This window comes from Dasypus novemcinctus, chromosome 23, assembly GCF_030445035.2.
Source record: "Dasypus novemcinctus isolate mDasNov1 chromosome 23, mDasNov1.1.hap2, whole genome shotgun sequence".
Taxonomy (NCBI): domain Eukaryota; kingdom Metazoa; phylum Chordata; class Mammalia; order Cingulata; family Dasypodidae; genus Dasypus; species Dasypus novemcinctus.
In genome coordinates, this window is record NC_080695.1 from 229,558 (window position 1) to 251,938 (window position 22,381).

The 22,381-nt window shown below is 62.8% G+C and overlaps 1 protein-coding gene across 1 annotated transcript; it reads right to left on the bottom strand.

The window, feature by feature from the left end:
* Positions 1–14,912: 14,912 nt before the first annotated feature.
* Positions 14,913–17,735, bottom strand: LOC131275655 (mastin-like). The gene is made up of 6 exons (XM_058286705.2): positions 17,648–17,735; positions 17,515–17,575; positions 17,172–17,352; positions 16,693–16,964; positions 15,867–16,012; positions 14,913–15,765 (listed from the first exon to the last, which is right to left on the bottom strand). Exons 2-6 carry the CDS (start codon positions 17,573–17,575, stop codon positions 15,601–15,603), a joined length of 825 nt encoding a protein of 274 aa, XP_058142688.1. The 5' UTR covers positions 17,648–17,735; the 3' UTR covers positions 14,913–15,600.
* Between the last annotated feature and the right edge of the window lie 4,646 nt (positions 17,736–22,381).

Sequence of the window (22,381 nt, forward strand, 5' to 3'; positions counted from 1 at the left end):
TGTCTTCTGGTGGCTGTGGCACCGAGGCCCGACCCCCTGAGCATGGCGGCATCGGTGGGGCAGGAGCCTGGAAGCCTCCCTGCCCACCTGGGCACCCCTGGAAGGCTCCCCGAAGCGGTACAGGCCCCCCAGATGCTCCCCCAGTCCACACACGCCGCCTCTGTGAGCCAGAGTTTAATGAGCCTCAGGTAGCACGTGGGGGTCCCTGGGGTCCTGGCCGCCGCCCCCAGCTGCCCCTGCGCATCCTCTCTGCTCACCTTCCAGCTCAGGAGAGCGCGGGTGCTGGGAGTCCAGGGCAGGGGTGTGGAGGCAGGGCCAGCCGGATGGGGGAGGAAGCGGGGTGTCCGCGAGGAAGGCGAGGGGCTTCCCCCCCGCTGGCCGGCCCATGAGGGACGTACTGGGGACCCAGGACCCGCAGCTCGTCACGCGGGTGTGCACCCCAGGGAGGCCCTGGTGGGCGCAGAAATGTTTCCAGCTCACGGCGCCCACCTGCAGCCAGGGGCAGCTCCAGCGGCAGACCAGGGGCCCCGGAGTCACGCTGTGGGGGGGGAAGGACTCACCCGACATTTCCCCTGCACCCACCCAGCCTGCACCCACCATCACAGGCTGGGGCCAACTCCACGGGCTGGGGGGGCATGGAAGAGGGATACTGGACGGCACTGCAGGGGGACCAGGGGCACTGGAGGGGGAACTGGGGGGGCACTGAAAGGGGACTGGGGGGCACAGAATAGGGGGGCTGGGTGCAGAGAATAGGGGGGCTGGGGGGCACAGAGGGGGTCTGGCAGAGCATGGGAGGGAAAGGGCAGAGCTGGGGGGCATGGAAGGCAGAGGTGGGCTGGGGGTACCTGGCAGGAGTCACAGCCTGGGACCCCGGGGCACCGCATGTCACCCCCGATGGCCCTCCCCGTCTTCTCCAGTCCTGGGGATGGGGCCCCGAGCTAGCTCAGCTCTGGTTCAAGGACACGCACCTCTCAGCCCCAGCCCCTCTGCTCCCCCACCCCCTATGCCACATGGCCCGGGGCACCCCGCTGGAAGCCACTCACGGCTCCATGCAGTGGGCGGCGGTTAGCAGCCACTGGGGGTGCACGAGGGAGCCCCCATACACGTGCTCCCACTGCCGAGAACTTTGATCATAGAACCTCAGGCTGACCTGCCAGGGGGACTTCCTGCCCGAGACGTCACGTCCCCCCACGATGCCCCCCAGCTGATGCCCCAGGCCGGGATCTGGGGGAGCAGGTTGAGGGGGTGTCAGGGGCCCAGGCCACGGTCTCCCCAAGCTCGGAGCAAGCCAAGCTCTTCCCCGCCTCCCTGCGGCTGCTCCCAGGGGCCCAGGCAGCCAGGGCGGTGGTGGGGGTCAGGACTCACCTGGGGTCACGGGCACAGGGCCCCCAGGCTGGGCGGGGCCAGGAGCAGCAGCCGCAGCATTGGGGAGAGGCGGGCGGGGAACACTCGGCTTCTGGGGGGACGGGACGGGGGCAGCTTCCCCGGGAGGGCGCGCTCTCCCCCACCTCCAGGCTCAGCCCCCTTATCTCCCCAGCACAGGACGTGGGCACAGCCGGGCACCCTGCTCTGGGGAGGGGGAGACCTGTGGGGCCGATGGCCTTTCTGACAAGGTCCAAACACGCCTGCGCTGCCCCAGCGCACCGGGCAGGCCCGGCTCCCGCGGCGAGGCCTCCTGCAGGACGCGCTCTTAGTGGAGGGGACGGGCATGCTGCGCCAAGGCTCGAGGGAAATGTGGGGAGACACAGGGTGCCACTTGGGTGGAGGCAGGAGCCTGCGACGGTTTGCTCGGTCGGTAGAGGTGGGGTCTGGCTGCGGACGAGGGGTCAGTCCAGCTCTGGACAAGGGGTCGGTCCCGCTTGGGACGAGGGGTCGGTCCCGCTTGGGACGAGGGGTCGGTCCGGCAGCAGACGAGGGATCGGTCTCACAAGGGGTTGCGCGGTTCGGCTGACGGGGTCGCCCGGCAAAGCCGGCGATGAAGGGGTCGCCTGGAGAAGCAGGCGACGAACTGGGGACAAGGGAGGCCAGGCCCTTGTAGGGGGCTCTCAGGACTGGAGGGCGCACGGCAGAAGAACTACCGCGGAGACAAGGTAAACACGCAAGTCCACTTTAGTGAGGGAGAGGCAACAGTTTTATAGGGGCTGGGGAAGGCTGATTGGTCGAAGCCACGCCCTGTTCTGATTGGTTGCCGGCGAAAGGTCAGTGGGCCGTACTGGACGGGGGAGGGGTGGTGGTTAGGGATTGGCTGTTGCTGTTGCTGGGGGAAGGGGCAGGGTTTAGGGATTGGTGGCTGCTGTTGCTGGGGTGGAGGGCAGACTTGAGTTTCCCGCCCACGCCTGGCTGTTGCTGCTGTCTGGGGGAGGGAAAAGGGCAGACTGGATTTTTCCGCCCACGCCTGGCTGTTGCTGCTGTCGGGGGAGGGGAAAAGGGCAGACTGGAATTTTCCGCCCTGCGCCTGCGCAGGGAGAAAGAAGAAGAAGGGTGCCGCCCCACAGGCATCGTGTGGCGCCATCCGGGAGGAGGGGCGGCCGCGGAAGCATGGCTGCCGAGAAGGGGAGACCCGAGGGCACTCTGCGCCCATGCCGAGCTCCCTTCAGGGGTGGCGGTGAGTCCGACCAGCCACCCTATTATGGGGGCAGCGGCTTGGCCTGCCGCGGCTGCTCCCCCGCCAGGCCAGCAAACCACACTTCAGCCCGAGGGGTGACCGCAGGAGCCCCCACCCTGACCTGCATGTCCCGGCTCACCTGCTCCTCAGGGCACCCGTCACCTCGGGAGCAGGGAAGCGGGGCCCACCCCCGTGGCGGGGCAGTCGTACATCGCGGTGTCCGCCCCAGCCAGCGGAGCTGCAGTGGCCCAGGCCCTGAGCACGGATATCCAGGGGCGGGTCCCTTGTCATGTGACCACACCCACACTCCAAAGAAGGGGAGAGGCTCCGCCCCCTCCCTAGACCCCCAAAATGGGGGGGAGTCGGTTCAGGGGGGTCTCCCAGACAATGACAAGGGTCTTCTGAGCCCCGTCCTGTGCCTGGGCCAGAGTCACCCGTACCCCAGGGCATCTCTGACCACGTGTCGCTGGGGCAGGGCCCCGTGAGGCCAGGGCACCCCGTGGACAGCTATGATGGACAGGCTGGGGCAGGGTGCAGTGGCTCGGAGCTCTGAACCCCAGAAAAACACGAGCTGATCTGAACCCATTCTTGTGGGGAGAACCCCCGTCACCAGGGCCTTGGGTGGGGGCTCAGGGAGGGGTGGGCAGTGGAGTCAGGGCGCGGCTTCATCCAGCTTCTGAAAGGCCCAGAGCGGGAGCCACGGAGGGAGCCTTGGGGGCGGCCAGAGCTGGAAACTGGGGAGACAGGGGGAGACGCCACCACGGGCATCGCCCCGTGACGGGAAGCCGAGCCCGAGGCCCGCCGGGGGCAGCCCGCAGCGCCGCGGTGTTCCAGGGACAAAGCACGGCCTCCTGCGCGCCTCAGACCCAGCCCAGCGCTGCTGTCGCATGGTACTGATTTCAGCACCCAGGAAGCAGCATGGTTTATGGTCCCGTGAGGGGGCTGCTGCCACGACCCACCCCTGAACGTGGCGCTGTGCGCAGGCGGAGGCTGGCGGAGCCGTGAGCTGCGCCGCGCTGAGGCCCTGGCCACGCCCGCGGTGGGGACAGCAGGACCCCTCTCCTGTCACCAGCTTCAGAGTGGGGCCTTCAGGACTCGATGACGGGGCCTCACCTTGTGACTGCCGTGTGCCCACCCGCCTCTAACGAGCTCACCTGCAGGGGTCACGAAGCCCGGGAGGACGGCCCCAAGAGGCGCAGACGCTCAGTGCGCGGGCAACTCGACTTGCGCACAGGTTGATGATAGGCTAAGCGGAAAGTGTAAAAGGAAAACCAGCCCTGGCACGAGGTGTCCACAGGGGCTCTGGGAAGCTCTGACCCTTTCCCAGGACCCGGGAGGCCACCCGCAGGCACCGAGGTATAAGCCCGCACAGGGCCATGGGTCCTAAAGAAAGGCCTGGAAGCCTGCCCGCCTCCAGCCGGCGCCGGTGCTCTGTGCACGCAGGAAGTGGCAGCCAAGGCGGGTTTCAACTGCCCGCTGCGTGCCAGACGCGCGTCCCAGCACACACAGGCGCTTGGCGAAGGACTTAGCATAATCCCGTAACGTAGTGACTTTAAAAACCCCAGCAAACCAGGAAGAGAAGGCCGCTCCCTCGACTGGTAAAGGACACCGGCTAACATGGTAACTAACTGTGAAAGACCGGTGGCTCTCCTCTAAAATCCAGAGCAAGGCATGACATTCACTCTCATTGCTTCTGCTCAACATGGCACTGAATTTTCTAACCGGTGCAGTGAGATTTTAAAAAGAGATGAAGGCATCTGGTGCGTCATCTACGTAGGAAACCTGATGAAGCCTAACAAAGAGCTACCAGAACTAATAAGTGACTTAGCAGTGCTGCGTGGCTCGAGGTGTCTGGACTTCTACATACCAGCAACGATCAGGAGTGGACCTGACATAACAGGTTACAGCACTTGCAGCAGCATGGAAATTACGAGATCTTGGTGATCAATCTGGTAAAAGATGTGCAGATGAGAACAAGAAAATAACTGGGGAATAGTTAGCGGCCTAAGTAAATGGAGAGATGTGCCTTGCTCGTGGGCCCGAGAACGCCATGTGGAGAAGACGTCAGTTTTCCCCAAAATGGTCTTTACATTCAACTGCAATCCTGATCAACATCTCCTCCAGCCTTTTTGGAGATACTGGCGGGGTGATTTAACGTGCACGGGATTGCAATGGACATAGAATAGCCACAGCAACTTTGAAAGAAGAGAACAAAGATGACAGGTCAACCCTCCCAGGTTCCAAGCTGCAGGAATTGAGACATGACATGAAGATAAAGGAAAAGACGGTGGGACAGGACGGAGAGGCAGGGGTGACCGCACGTGTGCAGAGGGGCAGGGCGAGCCAGAGGAGGAGGGACAGTGTTTCCATGAGCGCTGGAACCTCTGGAGAAGCCACTAAAAGGCCAGGACCCCCGGAGCCCCACACTAAAGAGCACTAGGAGAGGTGGCAGGAGGCGGGAGGTGAGGCCATGGGGGGCAGGGCGGGGACAGGGAGGAGGTGACCGTGCCCTGCTCCTGGGCAACGGCCGTCCTGCCCTGGACACTGACCAGCGAGCATGGGCATCCGTCCTGGGCATGTCGGGCGGGGGGAGGGTAGCCATCCACGGGGGCCCAAGCTGTCGGATTCAGGACTCAGGGGCCTGGGAAACCCCGGCCCCCAGAGGCCGGGTGCAGACACGCCTGAAGGGCGCTGGCCCGTGACAGGCGTCTGTCGTCCCCTAGGATGGAGCCTGATCTCCAGCTGCTGGGGTGCCCAGGCGGTGCCGCGCCTGCTCTCCCAAGAGCAAGTGAGGAACGGGGTCTCCCTGGCCCCGGAATCTGGGGGTCCCGCCCCCAAGGGCCCGCCATGGTGCCTCTGCCCGGCTCAGGGTCCAGGGTTACCAGACGAAGCTTTCAGACCAGGAGGGGAGGCAGTTGCTCAAGCCGCACCCCCAAACCCCAGCCCTGTTGCCTCACCGCCGAGCCAAGGAGCCGTTCCCTGGGGGAGGCTGATGCGGCCGAGATGGGGGGAGACCGGGCGGGGGTGCTCCTCGCAGGCCGGGTCCTGGCACAGCCCCTGACTGAGGGGCCATGGGGGGAGGCTGGCCCATAGCCCCCGGCCCCCCACCCGCCGCCCACCTACGAGGCTCCCCGTGGGGACCCCTAAGACTGCAGGCCGCAGTGCCCGGGTCCCAGGGCCTCTGTCCCCGACACCACCTGGGCCCCCTGCCCACCCCACCCAGCAGGGCCGCTGGCACGGGAGCCCCCAGCCCATCCTCCACTGCCCGCCCCTCCTTGACCCTTGGGGAGCCCCAAAGGCAAACCAGGGAATGGGGTTCTCAGACCAGATTCCTCTGAGAAGCTCTCTTGGGGGCCCAGGCCCCTGTCTCCCACCGCCCTTGCCACCCCCTGACAGGCAAGATGGCAGAGGGAAGCGGGAGGGAGCGCTCCAGGGCTGCGCACCCCAGAAGGGATGCGGGCCCCTGCCTTCAGTTCAGGGTGGGGTAGGAACGAGGAAAGGCCCACAGAATCCTTTCCACGGAAAGAAGCAGGAGCACCCACGCGGCCCCAGCTCGCCCCGTGGTCCTTCAGCTACAGCTTCGCGTTTTGTGCAAGTGTGAAAAAGGTTTTCCCTTTGAAGAAAAAAGTAAGAATTGGAGGAGGGGATGAAAGAAAAAAGAGAGACAGGAAGGAATAATGGGGGAAAGAGACAGAGTGGGGAGGGGAGGGGGAGCGTCGCCCCAGGGCCTCTGAGCTCCAGCAGCCAGTCCCACCCGCGGCACGTCCCCGGCTCCCGGGGGCTGGCAGCAGCTGGCCGGCGTCCTGGCGTCCTGCTCTCCTGCCCCGGCAATGGAGCATCTCGGGGCCCACACAGGCCAGCTGCACCTGGCCGTCCCCTGCCCGGCCGAGCCTGCCCCTGTGCTCCGTGTGCTTTGCTGTGAGCCTGCGCCTCCTGACCCCGTGCCCTGTCCTTCCACCACTTGAGAGTGTTCCTAATGCAGAACGTGGGTGGCACGTGGACAACGCGTGGGTGGCATGTGGTGGTGCCCTGCAGGCCTCCCAGGCGCCCCCCCGTGTGGCACCCGAGCTCCCCTCCCCACCACACCGTCTCGCTGGTCCCGCCTCTTCCTGTGGAGGCGGCGCTGGTCGCTGGTCGTGGTGCACACAGGGCAGCTCCCGACCCCTGTCCCAGGCTGAGGAGCTGTCAGCCTCTTTCCAGGCTTAAAACGTGAGTCACTCGAGCCTCCCCGGTCGGTGGTCCATAGCCCCCGCCCGCGGGTGGAGGGACCGCCGCTGACCGCTCAGTACTGCCCGGCGCACAGAGGAGCCGCGGCCACCTCCACCGCACGCCAGCGCACGATCAGCGCCGGCGCCCGGCGCCAGCGCTGGGGGATCTGCCTCCTTATCCTTGACAATCGGCGAGAGCGACGCGGTGCCCGGGACCCTTCAGCGTGTTCCCGTGAGCAGGGGGGGCGGGGGTGGGTTCCGGGTGCTGCTCCACCAGCGAGCTCGCCCCTCCTTCTGCAGAGCCTCCTCGATGGCCTCAGGTGGGAACCCTGCGGGGACACAGCTCAGGCCCGTGGTGGCTGCCACGCCCCTCCCGCGAACGTGCCCACCCCCCACGCAGGCAGCGCTCGTCCTGTGTGGAGCCAGCCCCGTCCCCCATTCTAGACACGTCACCCCGTCGCCAAGAGCCAGCGCAGAACTCCCCTGGAGACCCCCCACGTGGCACCCAAACCAGACACGCGCCCCCCTCCCTCCTATCATGGTGGAGCCCACTCCCCCGGCTCTCTGCTGACCACCGTGACCCGTGTCCTTCCTCTGCGAAAAGAGCACCCGGGGCCTGGGACCCGCTCACCCGCCCGCCTCGGGCCCCGGGCTCTGCGCACAGGTGCGCCCCGGGGACGCCAGCGGTGGCAGGTGCTGGCAGGGGGGGCGGCTCCAGCCTCAGCAGCGGCCAGCTCTGAGCAGGACGAGCTCCCGCCGCCCGCCGGGGACATGCACGGCACCAGCACCTGCCACGGGCACTGCCTCCTCCTGCCTCCCAAGGCCCCTCCCCGCCCGGGGTCCACTCGTGAGTGAGACTAACGCGGGGTTCACACTCGGTGGCAGGGCCGGGGCTGGGCGAGGCCGGGGGCCCCGAGGCAGGCGTGCGTTCCGGGGAAGCCCCAACCCTCGGCGACCAGGGCAAGTAACCCGCGGGCGCGGGATTTCTAAAAACCCACGATGACCGCGATATCCACGTGTGAAGTGCAGACGGGCTCGCACGGGCCGGGATTGGTGAGGCCGGTGAGGTGAGCTGTGCGGGGCCAGGGCTGGAGCCTGTCTCCATCCAGCGTTTTGAGAAACCCCAGATCATTGGAAGAAGCAAGATTGGATTGCACCGATTTTTCAACAGCGACAATAGATAGAAACACACAGTGGAGCAATAATTTAGAGTGGTCATGGAGAACGACTCGGACCCCAGCACATTCTCTCCAGGGAAGCGATCAAGGATGAGCCTGGTGGTGTCACCAGGCACACCAGGTCACCAGCCCTCGTGCCCTCTGAAGCAGTTTAGATAAAGCGCTCGAGTAAACGGGAGATAAACACCAAGATGCTGCAAGAGGCGTTCAGTAAAGGAGATGGGTTATCTGGGTAAAGGTTGCTCTTACCTTTGAGGCCAGATAACCGCCAAGAAAAGAGATAATCTACCGGCCATCACCAGGTTAACAGTCCAGATGGTATCAGCAGGAGGGAAGTGCAGGGCAGATGTGAGGAGCCCACGGCCTCTTCTCTTACTGAGGTTGGAGAGAGAGCAGTTCTGGAACGGTAAGGCGGGAAAAGAACCATAAGAGTGGCTGAACCAAGTACTGCAGTAAATTAAGGTGGTGGAAACCAGTGTATGTCAATAATTGTGATAAATACAAAGCCAATAAACTCATTAGTTAAAAGGCAAATATTGAAGGTGGGTACAAAACAAATCCAGATATATGCTGTTCACAAGAGAGAAGCAGGAGTTGAAAGTAAAAGGAGGGGGGAAAACATCTTATAGGCAAATGCTAGCCACAAGTTAGCAGGGTTCATGGAAATAATTTTTTGGTAAATTGAGCAAAATTTAAAACTTACCAGTCCAAAAATAGGGAGATGATCTCTGAACCTAGAATACGTGTGTTCCTAATCTATAAAGAACTCTCCAACTCCATCATGAGAAAACTACCCAATAAAAATTTGGGTAAGAGATGTGAACAGACATTTTACAAAAGAAGCATGAGGGTGGCAGATAAGCACAAGAAAAATGTTCACATCGTTATTCATGAACGTGCAGCCCCTGGAGTGGCATTTCTTAAAGCTGACACAGCAAGCGCCGCCTGGGTATCCACTGTCCACACACGTGAGAGATGGAAACTTACATCCACACAAAAACCTGGGTGCAAATATTTATATTGGCTTTATGCATCATCACCCAAAACTTAACACAAACTTACCTTCAACAGATAAATTCAGGTTTAAAAAATCAGCTGGAAAAAGAAAAGCAGGGAAACTAACTGTAGTGCATCAATGCGACAGAAAGCAATGGACATCCGATTCAGGTGGCAGGTGAAGAACCAGATTCCGAAGACTGTGTCCACGGGATTCTACTTACATGGCCTCCTGGAAAGGGTGAAACAAGAGGAACAGAAGAGCACGGGTGCCCGGGGCTGGGGGGGCTGAGAGCGGGGTGGAGGCGGCTGAGGGGGAGGCAGTTGTTCTGGTCTTGACCACAGCAGTGGGTGCCCGGCCACGCGCACTCGGCAGAGCTGGTAGAGCCAGTAGCACACGTGTGTTTTACTGGCTGTAAGTGATCCTCGATAGACCTGACCCCACAGAAGAGTCATGGAAGCAACTCTTTCAGAAAGTAATTATGAGAAACAGGACCATGAAAGAAAAATCTTACACCAACAGCAAAAAACTCCAGGCACAGGTCATTTTAAATATGAGTTCTAGCGAAATCCCAAGCAATCGAGTGGTCCAGTTTTACACTCTTCCAAAGCAGGGAAAGAGGACCTTGCCATGTCCTGTTCTAAGAGGTCACCAGGACGCAGGTGCCAGCGCTGGGCCCGAATCTTCACAAGGAGGGACGACGCACACGTGAGCATCCACCGCGGAGAGGAGCAGGCCGCGCCCGCTCGCGGGGAGAAGGGGCAGCACCTCGGACCCGGTTGGGGCAGCGCAGGAAGGCAAGCGGGTTTATCTAGAAAATCCCTAAGTGCCACTCACCACGGGGACACGCCAACACGGAAGACACACGGTCATCTGCTACAACCCGATGTCGATCCGTCAAGCAAAAGCTTAATAAACCTCTCGGTAAAGAACTCTAGAAGGAATTTCCCTCGTAGATAAGGTAAAGCATAGCTATAGAAATAAAACCTAGAGGAAGCATGATCTTAAATGGACAGTCCTTAGAAGCATTTTTCCACAAATAAAATTTAAAGAAAAAACAAGCCAAGAAGGAATACTGTCCCCACTTCAATTTAACATTGTGTTGGAAGTTCTCATGGGTGTTATTTTTAAAAAAGAAATCAAAGGGATAAGGTTTGGAAAGGAGAAAATAAAACCGTCATCACTTACATGTGATGTGCTTATTTATATAGAAATAAGCTACATTCCAGTGATTGGAAATGAGAGTTAAGATTGTGAGATGTGAGATTAATACATGAAATTCTGTTGTGTTTCTATATGCCAGCTGCAAAAAGGAGAAAACCCAGTGAAGGGACACTGTTTCCACGGTCTCCGAGAGCAGGACTACCCAAGGGGCTGCAGGAATTGCGCGTGGCGGGATTGTACTGCACGTGAGAATATCTCTTGCAGACCCCAGGTCAGCGGGAGACGCTGCGGCCTTGCGCAGAAGGTCACACTTCCCACTGGACGTGGCTGCAGCAGCGCCAGTGTCAGGAGCAGCGGCGGCTTTCACGGAGCCTCCTTCCCCGAGACGCCTTCCTGGGCCCCGGGGTGGGGGTGTCGGGCTCCCCACCCACCTGTGCACCCGTTGCCGCTCCCCCAGGGGGCCGCGGGACCCCCGCCGCCCTCCCCTCAGACACGCGCTGGTCCCTCCTGGAGCCCACGCTCTGCTGCCGCATCCCCTCCCGTGCCCTCTGGGCACGGGGCGTGGAGAGGGGCTGAGCTGGACCCACAGGCGGCGGGGGCTCGAGCAACCTGCGGGCCGCACCCCTGCACCTCCGCAGAGCTGAGCGGAGGAGCCACGCCGCCCCGGGAGGTGACACAGGGGCCTTTTCCTCTCAGTCGATTCTTCAGTGCACCCCCCACCCCAAGGCCAGGCTGTGCCGGGAACTGGGGTCCCTTAGAGACGCCCGTGGAGGGGGGCCTGCAGACACACCCCCTCCGCCCCCAGCCCCTCTCCTTGCAGCCGGCCTGGCTGTGTCCACCCAGCAGGAGGCCCCTGAGACACCACGGGAGGTGGGAGCGGGCAGGGCCCAGGAGGGGATGTCAGCAAAGGGGTCTTGACCTCGACAGAGAATGAGCCCGGCAGACCTGCAGGCGGGGTTTGTCTGAGGGTCCTGGGCCCACGGCAGGGCCACCGGAAAATGGAGGCAGGTGGCCCCGGCAGGGGCTGGGGGATTGGGGAGCCTTAGCTGGCCCCTCCCGTCTATCTGCTGGGTCTGAGCCCCAAGCAGCTGGAGACCTCTGGAGGAACCCCAGCCTTGAGCGACTCCCAGGGATCCCAGCACCCCCAAAGTGGGCATGTGGGGGCCCCTGGAAGGAAGGGGACCCCGGTGGCTGCCCACCCAGGAGCAGGTGCTGCGGCCCCAGAGCCGACACCTGAGCGCGTTCCAGAGGCACCAGGTACAGCCAGGCCCCCGGGGGTCCTGAGCCATGACGGGGGAGGGGGGCCCCCACAGACAGGTCAGGCTCAGGACCCAGGACGCCGCCCCCTCACGCCCCACCCCCTGTGTCGCCGTCACACGGGGTCCCGAAGAACCCACCACACTGGCCGTGGCCCGGCCCTGGAGACCCGCCCCCCACCTCGGCTAAACACCAGGCCAGCCCCCGCCGGGTCTGCTCCTGGCCCCTCTGTTCAGGGTGCACCCCCGCCAGTGGGACCCCACTCCCCAGAGCTGTCTGGACATGTCCCCCCAGGACCCCACGAAGCCACAGCCCTGTCAGCTCCGTGCCCCCAAGGCCGGCGTGCTCAAGAGAAGGGGCGAGAGAAGGGGGGGGGAGCGCCAGCGCGTGGCGGGGACACCTGCAGGCAGGGGACGTGGGCCCGGGCACCTCCCCCCATCCTGCCCCGCCCAAGGGGCAGCGCCTGGACCCCCAAGAGCAGCCCCCCCTGCCGACAAGCACACACAACCAGGAGGGGGCTGCTTGGTACACGGTTTAACGAGATTCAAGGGGAGTGGAGAGTGGGGGTTGTGGGCCCTGCCCAGCGCTCTTGGGAGAGACCCCAGCCCCGGAGCCCCCAGGAAGGGCAGGGAAAGGACGAGGCCAGGGGCAGGAGGTCCTTGGGCAGGGCTGCGGCAACCTCCACTCACCTCCAGCCACGGGGCCGGCGAACCCCAAACTCCTGGGCTGGGGGCAGCAGGAGAGGCGGGCCTGGGGTGTTGGTGGGGACGGCGCAGCGATAGCTGCCATCACAGACATCCCCGTCCTGGCAGGACCGTCACCTCCCCAGGTGAAGGGCCAGGAGAGCGGCTCTGCGGGGAGAATCGGGGGGGCGCGGGGGCCAGGACGTGCGCCCCACTCGGGGCAGGGTCCTCAGCAGAGGGGAGGGCCCACGGCCAGGCCCCGGGACGCGGGGGCCCACGGCAGCAGCACGACGGAGGGTTCTCCCCTCGGAAACCTGTGCTGGGAAAGGAAGGCCCAGGACGCCCCAAGACGGGCGCCAGGAGGGGAATCGCGCCTTGGGGGGCCACGTCCTCCCTGGCCCCCGAGGCTCCAGCGGCCTCCGCCCTCGGGCCTTAGCCTGGAGTTCCTCCCCCAGGCGCCTCTGCCTCGAGGGCGGGACCCGGAGCCCCCAGGCGCCCACCTGCCACCCCAGCCTGGCCCTGCTCCACAGGGCACCCCAGAAGACGCAGAGATGATGAACTGTTCCTGGTGCCCCCGCTCCTCCCTCATGGCCCGTGCCCCCCTGGCCTTCACTTCCAAGGCCGGCGTCCCCTAGCCGGTCCCCCAGCACGTCTTCCTGGTGGAGACCCTGAGCGAGGCAGGCGGGGGGTCGACCGGCCTGACGGGCCCGAGAGCACCACGGGGGCCTCCGGTTCCAGCAGGCGACGTCCCCGCCCCCTCGGCAGACAGGCTGGCATTGACCTTGGGGTGCCGGATGACCTGAGTCCCCCTCCTCAGCCAGTCGTGCTCCTAGAGCCTCAGCTGCCCACCTGGACCCTAAAGGCACAAGCTTCCAAGTCTTCCCTGGTGGGGGGAGACCAGAAACTTCTCAGAGGTGCTGGCTGGGGGTGGGGACCCAGGCTCAGTGCAGCAGCGGGGACCCCTCAGGGCCCGGGAGCCAGGGGCCCACGAGCAGGTGAGGGGCCCGTCCTTGGGGATGGGGCCCCGAGCAAGCTCAGCTCGGTTCAAAGATGCACACCCCCCACCACCCCCGCCCCTCTGCTGGCCCGCCCCGTACCCCACCCAGCCCGGGGGACCCTGTTGGAAGCCACTGATGGTTGCACACAGTGGGTTGTGGTCAGCACTCACTGGGGGTGCACGAGGGAGCCCCACCCACGTGCTCCCACTGCTGAAACTTTGCTCATCAAATCTCAGGCTGACCTACCAGGGGTACTTCCCGACAGAGATATCACATCCCTCCACGATGTCCCCCAGCTCGTGCCCTGGGCTGGGATCTGGGGGAGCAGGTTGAGGGGGTGTCAGGGGGCCCAGGTCACAATCTTCCCAGAGCTGGTTTGGACAGAGCCAGGCCAGGTGAGGAGAGCCAGGTGAGCCAGGTGAGCCAGGTGAGCCAGGTGAGCCAGGTGAGCCAGGCCACCTACAGCTGGTCCTATGAGACTGGGCAGCACAGGAACTGGATGGGGACAGCACCCACCTGGGGTCCAGTGGGGACCGGGAGGCGCAGGGCAATCTGAGCGTGTCCAGGGCCCTTGGGGACGGGGCGGGTCGTGGAGATGCCGTGAGCGGCCTCGGGCCTGGGGCTGGTCCTCTCCACTGACCAGAAGCTTCCGCTGCCCCTGAACCCAAAGCCGCCCCCAGGCTGCCGGGTCAGGTGAGCAGGAGGGGGAGAGCAGAGGGGGCGAGTCGCCAGCAAATGACCCAGGGGACACCACGTCGGGACGCAGAGGGCGGGCTGGGCACGAGGCCATGGGGGGCGGGGGGCTGCATCCTCTCCCAGGGCCCACCCTGAGGGCTCCGGGGGCCGCCGAGGCCGAGCCTGCACCTGAGCTCCCGGGAGGGGCTCCTGCTCCCAGGCACCCCGTGCAGCTGGCCGTGCGCGGGTGTGAGGACCCAGCGCCCTGCCCTGCCCGCACCAGCGCCTCGGGACCCCGGCCCAGCACGTTGTCCCCGGGTGGAGCCGAGGGGCTGCCGGGCCCCGGCTGGGCTGCTGAGAGGCCGCTTCAGTCAGGGGACCCGCGCCCCACCTCTGGCTTGGTGCCCCGTGCACCCCCGGCCTGCAGAGCTGCCCTGGCAGGGGCTGGGGACTTCAGGGGCTGGTGGGGAGCAGAGACACTGTGGAAACGCCCCCTGCCTCCCCAGCCTCGCCCTTCCCTGCTTGCTGCACGCCCCCCCGCCCAGGGTCAGCCCTAGACCCCAGGCTCTCAGGAGGCGGACCACCTAACTGGTGCAGGCGGAGGGGCCGTAAGAGACCGACAGGGCGTGCCCCCCGCAGAGCGGCCACACGGGAGGGTTTCCGTCACCGCGGTCATCTCTGCCCCGCCGAGCCTGGTGGGTGCTGCTCAGACCCCCTGGAGAGCGGACCCCAGGCCCACCTGGCCTCATGCTCGGGGCGGCCCCGGCCCTCTGGGACCTGGGGTGGGCGCTGGGGTGGGCTGGGCTCAGCCGAGACCACCTCCCACGGGGCTCGCGAGAGGCAGCTCAAGCAGCTCCAAGGCGGGAGGCTGGTTTCAGGATCTCCCAGTCCCGCTGTGATCACAGCCACCATTAAAAACGTGGTTGTGCCAATTGACAGTTTAAACACGACGTAAAAACAGAACCTGAAAACCCAAAACTGCTGTTTCTAGATGGCCGTGTGGGGTGAGCAGCCGAGCAAATTAACAGAGGAACGAGGCTGTGGACAGGGAGGCAGTGAGCAAAACCCAATTGAAGAAAGAGAAGGAAACAGGGTACTGCTTTTAATGGAACAGAGCCTCTGATTCTTTTTCATATTTTTTATTTCTCTGCAAAGATTTCTTATCTTTTCATTAATTGTGAGTATATTTTCCTTTGTATCATAAAGCACTGTTTTAAGTGAAGGGAAGGCAGTGAAGAAAAAGGGAATGAAAGAAAGAGCAAGGAATGGAGGAGAGCAGGGAAAGGAGAGGAGGGGGGAGGGAGGAAAGAAAACATGGGAGTAGGGACAGAGAGAAAGAATAAAGTCAATGGAGAGAGGAGAGAGGAAAGGGGCAGGTAGGAAGGAAAGAGCAGAGGCTGGATGGGCGGGGGAGACCTGAGGGCACGGGCTGCTGAGTCTGGGGACCAGCCACCCCACCCCCACGCCATGGAGGCCAGCGCAGGAAGAGGCCGCGAGGTGCAAAACCCAGCTGGCCCCGCCCCCCTGGCCCCCAGAGCCCCCAGACCTCCAGGTCACAGCCACAGACAAGGACGCGGAGCGCCAGCTGCTTTCCACCGAGTTTAATAATAAGCACAGATTGGGGTGGGGGCGGTGGTCCTGGGCCATCTCCACCCCCGTATGGGACACAGAGCCTGGGAGCCTGTCCCCTGCCTCTGCTCCCCGCTGTCCGGGAAGGCCAGCACGCTGGAGCCAGGGGCAGAGGGCGGGGAGCAGGGGCGGGGGGCAGCGCTGTGGGGAGCAAAATGCTGAGCCCCAGGGGAGAAGCGCAGGGGCCGCGCCCGGACGCGCCTCGGTCAGGGCTGCAGGGGGACGTGCTGGCGGATCCAGGGCACGTAGGACGACACTCGGGCGTAGACTGTAGGGAAGTCAGGAAGTGCACAGAGCAGGGCAAAGCTCACCACGCCCACCTGGAGCCAGTGGTCCTTCATATAACAGACCAGGGGGCCCCCCGAGTCGCCCTGTGGGGAGAGGAGCGGGTCAGCCCCTGTGCCTGCGACCCCCCTGCCCTGAGGCTCTGGCCCCTCCTCAGGTGCACCTGGCGGAGGTCGGGGCGCCTCACCTGGCAGGTGCTCTGGAACTTGGCGCCTGCACACAGCATGTCTTCTGTGATGGGCATGTCCACCTGCTGGTACTCCCTCCTGCATCGCTCATTGCTCACGATGGGGACTTCCACCTGCTGCAGGTTCCAGGGGGAAGGCAGGGGACCTGTGGGGAGAGGGCGAGTGAGGCGACCCCCCCTACCCACCACCTGCTCAGACCTCAGCACCTGGCTGGAGGGGGCAGGGCAGGATGCGCCTCCACTGGGTGCTGAGAACCTGCAACCACTGGCCTACAACCACCGATGCTGAAAGGGTCCTTTTTGCTCCCGGAGCCTCAGATTGCTCCCCTTTGAGGGGAGGGGTGACGAGAGGTTCCCAAGTGTGTCTGCAGCTCCCACACGCACAGGGTGCAGGGCAGGTGCCCCAGCCCAGGAGCCACACCCATGGGAACCCCGAGGACAGCTGCGGGGACCTGCCCCCAGGCCACGTGTTCCCAGGAACAGGAGAGCCTCAGGGGCGAGGACAGGGACACGGGAGGACCTAGGGGCGATGAGCCAAGCACGCAGCCCCAGAATGTGCCCTGCAGCTCTGCACCCGGGTGCCCCCACTTCAAGAAGGGGAGCAGCAGCCTCCTCTTGGGGTGTTGGGGGCTGAGTTTGGCCTGGGGTCCCCCAGAGCTGGCCCAGCAGGGCCCCTGTCCTGGGCAGCTGCGTGAACCTGCCCACCCGCTCCCCCGGGTCCAAAAGGCAGGGACCGAGGTCTTCTCAAGAAAGACCCCCTGCCCCTCCCAGCCGCTGGCCCTGGGCAGCCCACCCACGGCCCCTCCATGGTGATCCTGGCACTTACGATTGGTCCAGGTGTCCCCCCAGCCTGTCACCCAGCAGGACATCTCAGGGACGCTCAGAGAGGCAGGTGGGAGGGGGACGGGCCAGACGTACTTGGAGATCTCCACAGGGACCTCCAGTTTCAGCAGGGCGATGTCCCCGCCCCCCGTGGCAGACAGGCTGACATTGTACTTGGGGTGCCGGATGATCTGAGTCACCTTCGTCAGCTGGTCGTGGTCGTAGAGCCTCAGCTGCCCCACCTGGACCCTAAAGGCACAAGCTTCCAAATCTTCCCTGGGGGAGACCAGAAGCTTCTCAGATGGAGCCTTGGGGGGGCCCAGGGACCAGGGCTCAGAGCAGAGCACGGACCTCCCAGGGGCTCAGAGCCAGAGACAGCCCAGACCCTGGAGAGAGGGTGCCCGAACCTTGACCCACCCCACCCCAGGACCCTGAACCCCCACCTCCCACTCCCTATACTGCAAGGGGTCGGGGGTCACTCACGGCACAACGCAGTGAGCTGCGGTCAGCACCCACTGGCTGTGGATGAGGGAGCCCCCGCACCAGTGCTTCCACCACTTGTGTTCTAGCACGAAGATCCTCAGGCTGACCTGCCAGGGCCACTGCCCGGCGGGGGCATCCTGACCCCCCACGATGCCCACCAGCTCGGCCCCTGGGCCCTGGGCTGGGTGAGCAGAACGAGCAGTGAGCAGGGATCAGACCCCCCCCCCCCCACAGCCCAGCTGGCCTCTCAGCCCCCCAGGAGGCGCCACCCTTGTCCCCTCCCCGGGCTGGTGCTGAGGGGACAGGGCAGCTGGGCAGGGGCAGGGCCGGGGTCGGGACTCACCCGGGAAGGCGAGGACGGAGCCCCCCAGGCAGGGCAGGGCCAGGAGCAGCAGCCGCAGCATCTGCAGGGGAGGCAGGGGTGGGTGGGGGGCCAGGGCGCCCCGGCTGAGGGGTGGGGGGGGCAGCGCCCTTACCTTCCCAGGTCTGTGCCGCCTGCGGCTCTGGGGCGCGGGCGCCCCTTTATCTGTCCTGCAGAGGAAGTGGTGGGTGGGCTGCCCGCCTCCCGGGGTCCTGCAGGGGCGGGGCAGCCTGAGCTTCTCGTCTCCCGCGGTCCCCCCAGGTCAGTGTCGCAAGCAGCGATGGAGGAGACAAGGGGCTTGCCCCACATGACCCCACCCCGCGCCCCGGGCACCAGCGGGGCCGCCCCCCGGGGAACGCCCTGCCGCCCGCGGGCCCTGCCCCGTGCGGGCGCCGTCCTGGGCGGCCTCTGGGCGCGCGTGGTCGGCACCCGGGGCTCGTCTGCCGAGTGGACGGGCTGGCGCGGTGGGGACCAGCCCGGCGAGGGACCCCGGGAAGGCAGGGCTCCCCTCCAGCACGTGCACGTGTGCGTGCTCACGCCCAGGCACACGACGCACGCGCGCACACGGAGCTGCCCGGGCAGGGGACCCCGCCCCAGCCGCCCAGGAGGGGCCCCGGCCGCACCGTCCAGCCCCGCCCGGCCCCGCCTCGGCCGCCTCCCTCCGCCAGGAGCGCCCTCGCCCCCGCGTGGCAACCGGGAGAACTGCAGGTGCTGCCCGCAGGTCCCCCGACCTCCCGCAGTGCCCCCCCCCCCAGGGGAGCCTCGGGACAGGGGCTCGGTGGGGACCCCGCAGGCCCTCCACGGACCCCCCAGCCCTTCCCGGGGAGGCGCCTCCTGATTGGCCCGCCCTTTGCCATCAGGCGGTCCCGCCTTGGCATTCCCAAGCTCCCCCCGCCCCCTCCCAGGCCTGAGGAGAGTCGGGGGGCTCCTCCCTGCGCCCAGGTCCCGGACATGTCCGTGGGGGCGGGGGCAGGGGAGAGGAGCCCACTTGTAATTTCTCTAGCGGGGTCCGCACTGCACGCCCCGGAGCCTCAGCCTCCGAGATCCAGAGGGGCAGAAGGCAGGGGCTGGGGGCAGGGGCTGGGGGCAGAGACTGCGGGCAGAAGGCAGGGGCTGGGGGCAGGGGCTGGGGGCAGGGACTGCGGGCAGAAGGCAGGGGCTGGGGGCAGGGGCTGGGAGTAGGGACTGCGGGCAGAAGGCAGGGGCTGGGGGCAGGGGCTGGGGGTAGGGACTGCGGGCAGATGGCAGGGGCTGGGGGCAGGGGCTGGGGGTAGGGACCAGGAGCAGATGGCAGGGGCTGGGGGCACATGGCAGGGGCTGGGGACAGTGGTGGAGCCACACAGGACCCACGTCCCCGGCACCTTCAGCGGTGGCGTCCCAGGCGCCGCCCCCAGCGGAGTCCTCGCCCCCGAGGGCATGGGCAGGCCGAGGGGCCGCTCCGGGGCGGCTGGACCCCACCCCTCAGGCCCCGCCCACCCCGCCCCTCGTGGCCTCGGAGCGTGTGGCTCCGCTCAGCTCTCCAGCCAGGCCCCCTGGAGCCCAGTCGCGGGGTCTCCAGTTTGGGGGCGCAGTTGGGGCAGCGTCCCCTGGGGAGCTCGTCAGAAGAAACTCGCCGCCGCCCTCCAAACCCACTGGGGCGGGCAGCGCCCGAGGGCGGCCGGGGCGGCGGGAGGAGACCCGGCGCTGGTGACGGTCGCGAACTCCCCGACTCCGGATGGCGCGGCCCCCGCCCACGGGCCCACAACGCGGCGCTCGGACGCGCAAGTCCAGGTTTTTTGAGATTCGGAAATAAAAGTCGCAGGGGGCGGCCACGCCCCGGCCACGGCCAGGCCACGCCCCCACACCTCCACCGCCCACGGGAGCCGTGTGGAAATTCCAATCTGCCCACGCACGTGAGGACCCCATCGTTCTGGACTCGGGGGGCCCGGGGCACGAGGGCGGGGCGCTCCAAAGGGGACCATTTAACTTTGGGGGGCTAACCGGGGGACCCGGGCGCCTGTCCTCTCCCGCGGGGCGAGCCCGGCTCAGGCCGGCCCTGGGCACCCTGCAGACTCGCTGCCTGAGGCTGGAGCCGAGGCCTCTCCCCTGCCTGTGCCCACAGAAGGCAGGGCACCCCCAAAGGGCTGGGGCGCCCCGACCCCCACGCCAGCAACAAGAGTAGCTGCACCTGGTGATCTCCACACGCCTTCGGCTGTGCCCCCGGGTGACCGGCCTCACACCTGAGGATCTTGGCTGAAAGGACGGTCCTTTCTCCACGAATCCTCCAGGCACTTCTGAAAACCTGCTGACCACAGACGCACAGGTGTGTCTCTGAACCCTCCTCCTGGCCCACTGAGCGCTGAGCTTTCCCTGCGCGGCACCTCACCTTCCAGCAAATGCAGCCTGAGAGCAGGGGGTGTGTGTCTCTCAGCGCTGTTCTTTTTCAAATTTATTTTGGTGATTCTAGTTCCTTCACTTTTCCATGTAAATTTTAGAATCAGCTTGTCGATTTCTACCAAAAAACTCTGCTGGGGTTTTGCTTGAGCTTGTGTTGAAGTGTGACTCTGTAGTCTGGGGAGCCTTGACACAACCCTATGATAGGATCATGGAGACACATGACGTGATGCATCTGTCAGCCCCCAGAAACGTGCAGCACGATGCAGACTATGGACTTTGGTTTATGAGAAGGATCAGTATCAGCTCATCGACTGATAGAATTAAAGATGGAATTACCAGGGAAAACTGTGAGCAGGTGGCCGGTAAGGAAAGAAAGGGGGCTCGTGGGAACTCTGTACAATCTCAATTTTCTGTCAACCTAAAACATCTACTAATTCATAAAAATAATGTTATACAACTTCACTTATGTGTAAGAGCCTTACATTAGGCTTTCAATTCCCTCTCACCTTGTTGGAGTCACGGACCCGAAGGGTATCGGGAATGAAAGACAAAGAGAGATTGGGATCAGGGGATCTGCAAGCATTGAAGCCTCAAGCTCATCAGACAAGTTTATTAATCTCAGGGGCTTCTTTATATACCCCAAGCAATCGTGGGAACCAGCAACTATTCTAGCTAACTATTCCCATTACCTCAACACATGTAACCCAATGGATCAAATGCTATGATTATAATTCAAAGTTCAAAATTTCAATGTTCTATTTTATTGTTGAGAAAACATACCCATAAATCTTGTTGCCCAGGTTGTCCCGTTCTACCTAGTCCTCGTTCCACCTGAGCATACACATCACCTTGCTAGATTTATGACCTGCACATATAGCGGTGGAGACAGCATGACTCAGTGGTCAGGGAAGTAACTCGCTTCCTTGGAAACAACATACCTTTGTTTCCCACACCCATGCCTTAAGAGGGTAGAAGGGGGCTGGTGTTTCCTCAGCCTCTCCAGGCAATGGCAGGTATTCTCACCCTAAAGGGACTGACTGTTGAGCACCCATAGAACCACCCCTTCCACCAACATGATAGGAGGGAGCTGGTGTTTCCTCAGCTTCTCTGGGCAATGGGGGGTACTTTCAGCCTACAGGACTGAACTGTTGAGCATTTATGGTTCTGTTCCCACCCCCTAAAGGGCAAAAGGGACCATACTCCCAAAGCTTCTCAGGACAACTGCAGGCATATTTGGCCCACAGAGATTAAATTGTTGGGCACTCTAGAGGGCCCATTCCCACTCCTGGTAGGAATAGGGACTAGTGATACATCAGTTTACCTGAGCAACTGTGTTCATTTTGGACCCACATAGATTGCTGACCAAAACTATAGCTCCATCCTGCCTAAAATAGGGAGGAAGGGGAGTGAAGCTTCATCAGTGTCTCCGGGTGACTACAGACAGTCTTGTGCCCAACTGGGATTATTATACACGGCTACAGCTCTGTCCCTATCCCTGACAGAGGAGAAAGGTGGGAGAAACTTCATCAATTCCTGGGGCAACATGTGCAACTTCAGCCTCCATAGCTTACAGCACCAACTACATCCTTGGCTCCTACTACACAACCTGTAAGACAGAAAAGATAAGAAATCCCTAAACTAAATGGAGAAACAGCACCAAGAATAAATACATCTAGCAAGTCAGAAGGGGAAACACCAACAAAAAATTACAATCCATATCAAGAAACAGGAATAGATGGCCCAATTAAAGGAACAAGATAAGCCTGCAGATGACATAAAAGAGTTGAGGTAACTAATCTTAGATGTGCAAATAAATCTTCTTGCTAAATTCAATAAGATGGCTAAAGAGATTAAGGATATTAAGAAGACATTGGATGAGCACAAAGAAGAATTTTAAAGCATACATAGAAAAATAGCAGACCTTATGGGAATGAAAGGTGCAATAAATGAAATAAAAAATATGCTGGAGGCATATAACAGCAGATTTGAGGAAGCAGAAGAAAGGATCAGTGAGCTCGAAGACATGGCCTCCGAAAGTGAACAAACAAAAAACAGATGAAGAAAAGAATGGAAAAAATTGAACAGGGGATCAGGGAACTAAATGGCAGCAAGAGACATGCAGACATAGGTGTCATGAATGTCCCAGAAGGAGAAGAGAAGGGAAAGGGGGCAGAAAGAATAGTTGAAGAAATAATGGTGGAAAGTTTCCCAACCCTATTGAAGGATATAGGTATCCATTTCCAAGAAGCACAACGTACTCCCATCTGAATAAATCCAAATAGACCAACTCTGAGACACATACTAATCAGAATGTCAAATGCCAGAGACAAAGAGAAAATACTGAGAGCAACAAGGGAAAAACAATGCATAACATTTAAGGGATATCCAACAAGATTAAGTGCCAATTTCTTCTCAGAAACCATGGAGGCAAGAAGGCAGTGCTATGATATATTTAAGATACTGCAATAGAAAA

Excerpts from the sequence above, each read along its gene's own strand:
- LOC131275655 (XM_058286705.2), bottom strand. The coding sequence starts at position 17,575 with ATGCTGCGGCTGCTGCTCCTGGCCCTGCCCTGCCTGGGGGGCTCCGTC. Across the intron at positions 16,965-17,171 it reads GCAGCTCACTGCGTTGTGCC|GGAAGATTTGGAAGCTTGTG; the intron begins GTGAGTGACCCC and ends GGTCTCCCCCAG. Across the intron at positions 16,013-16,692 it reads GGGGGACACCTGGACCAATC|GTCCCCTGCCTTCCCCCTGG; the intron begins GTAAGTGCCAGG and ends CTCTCCCCACAG.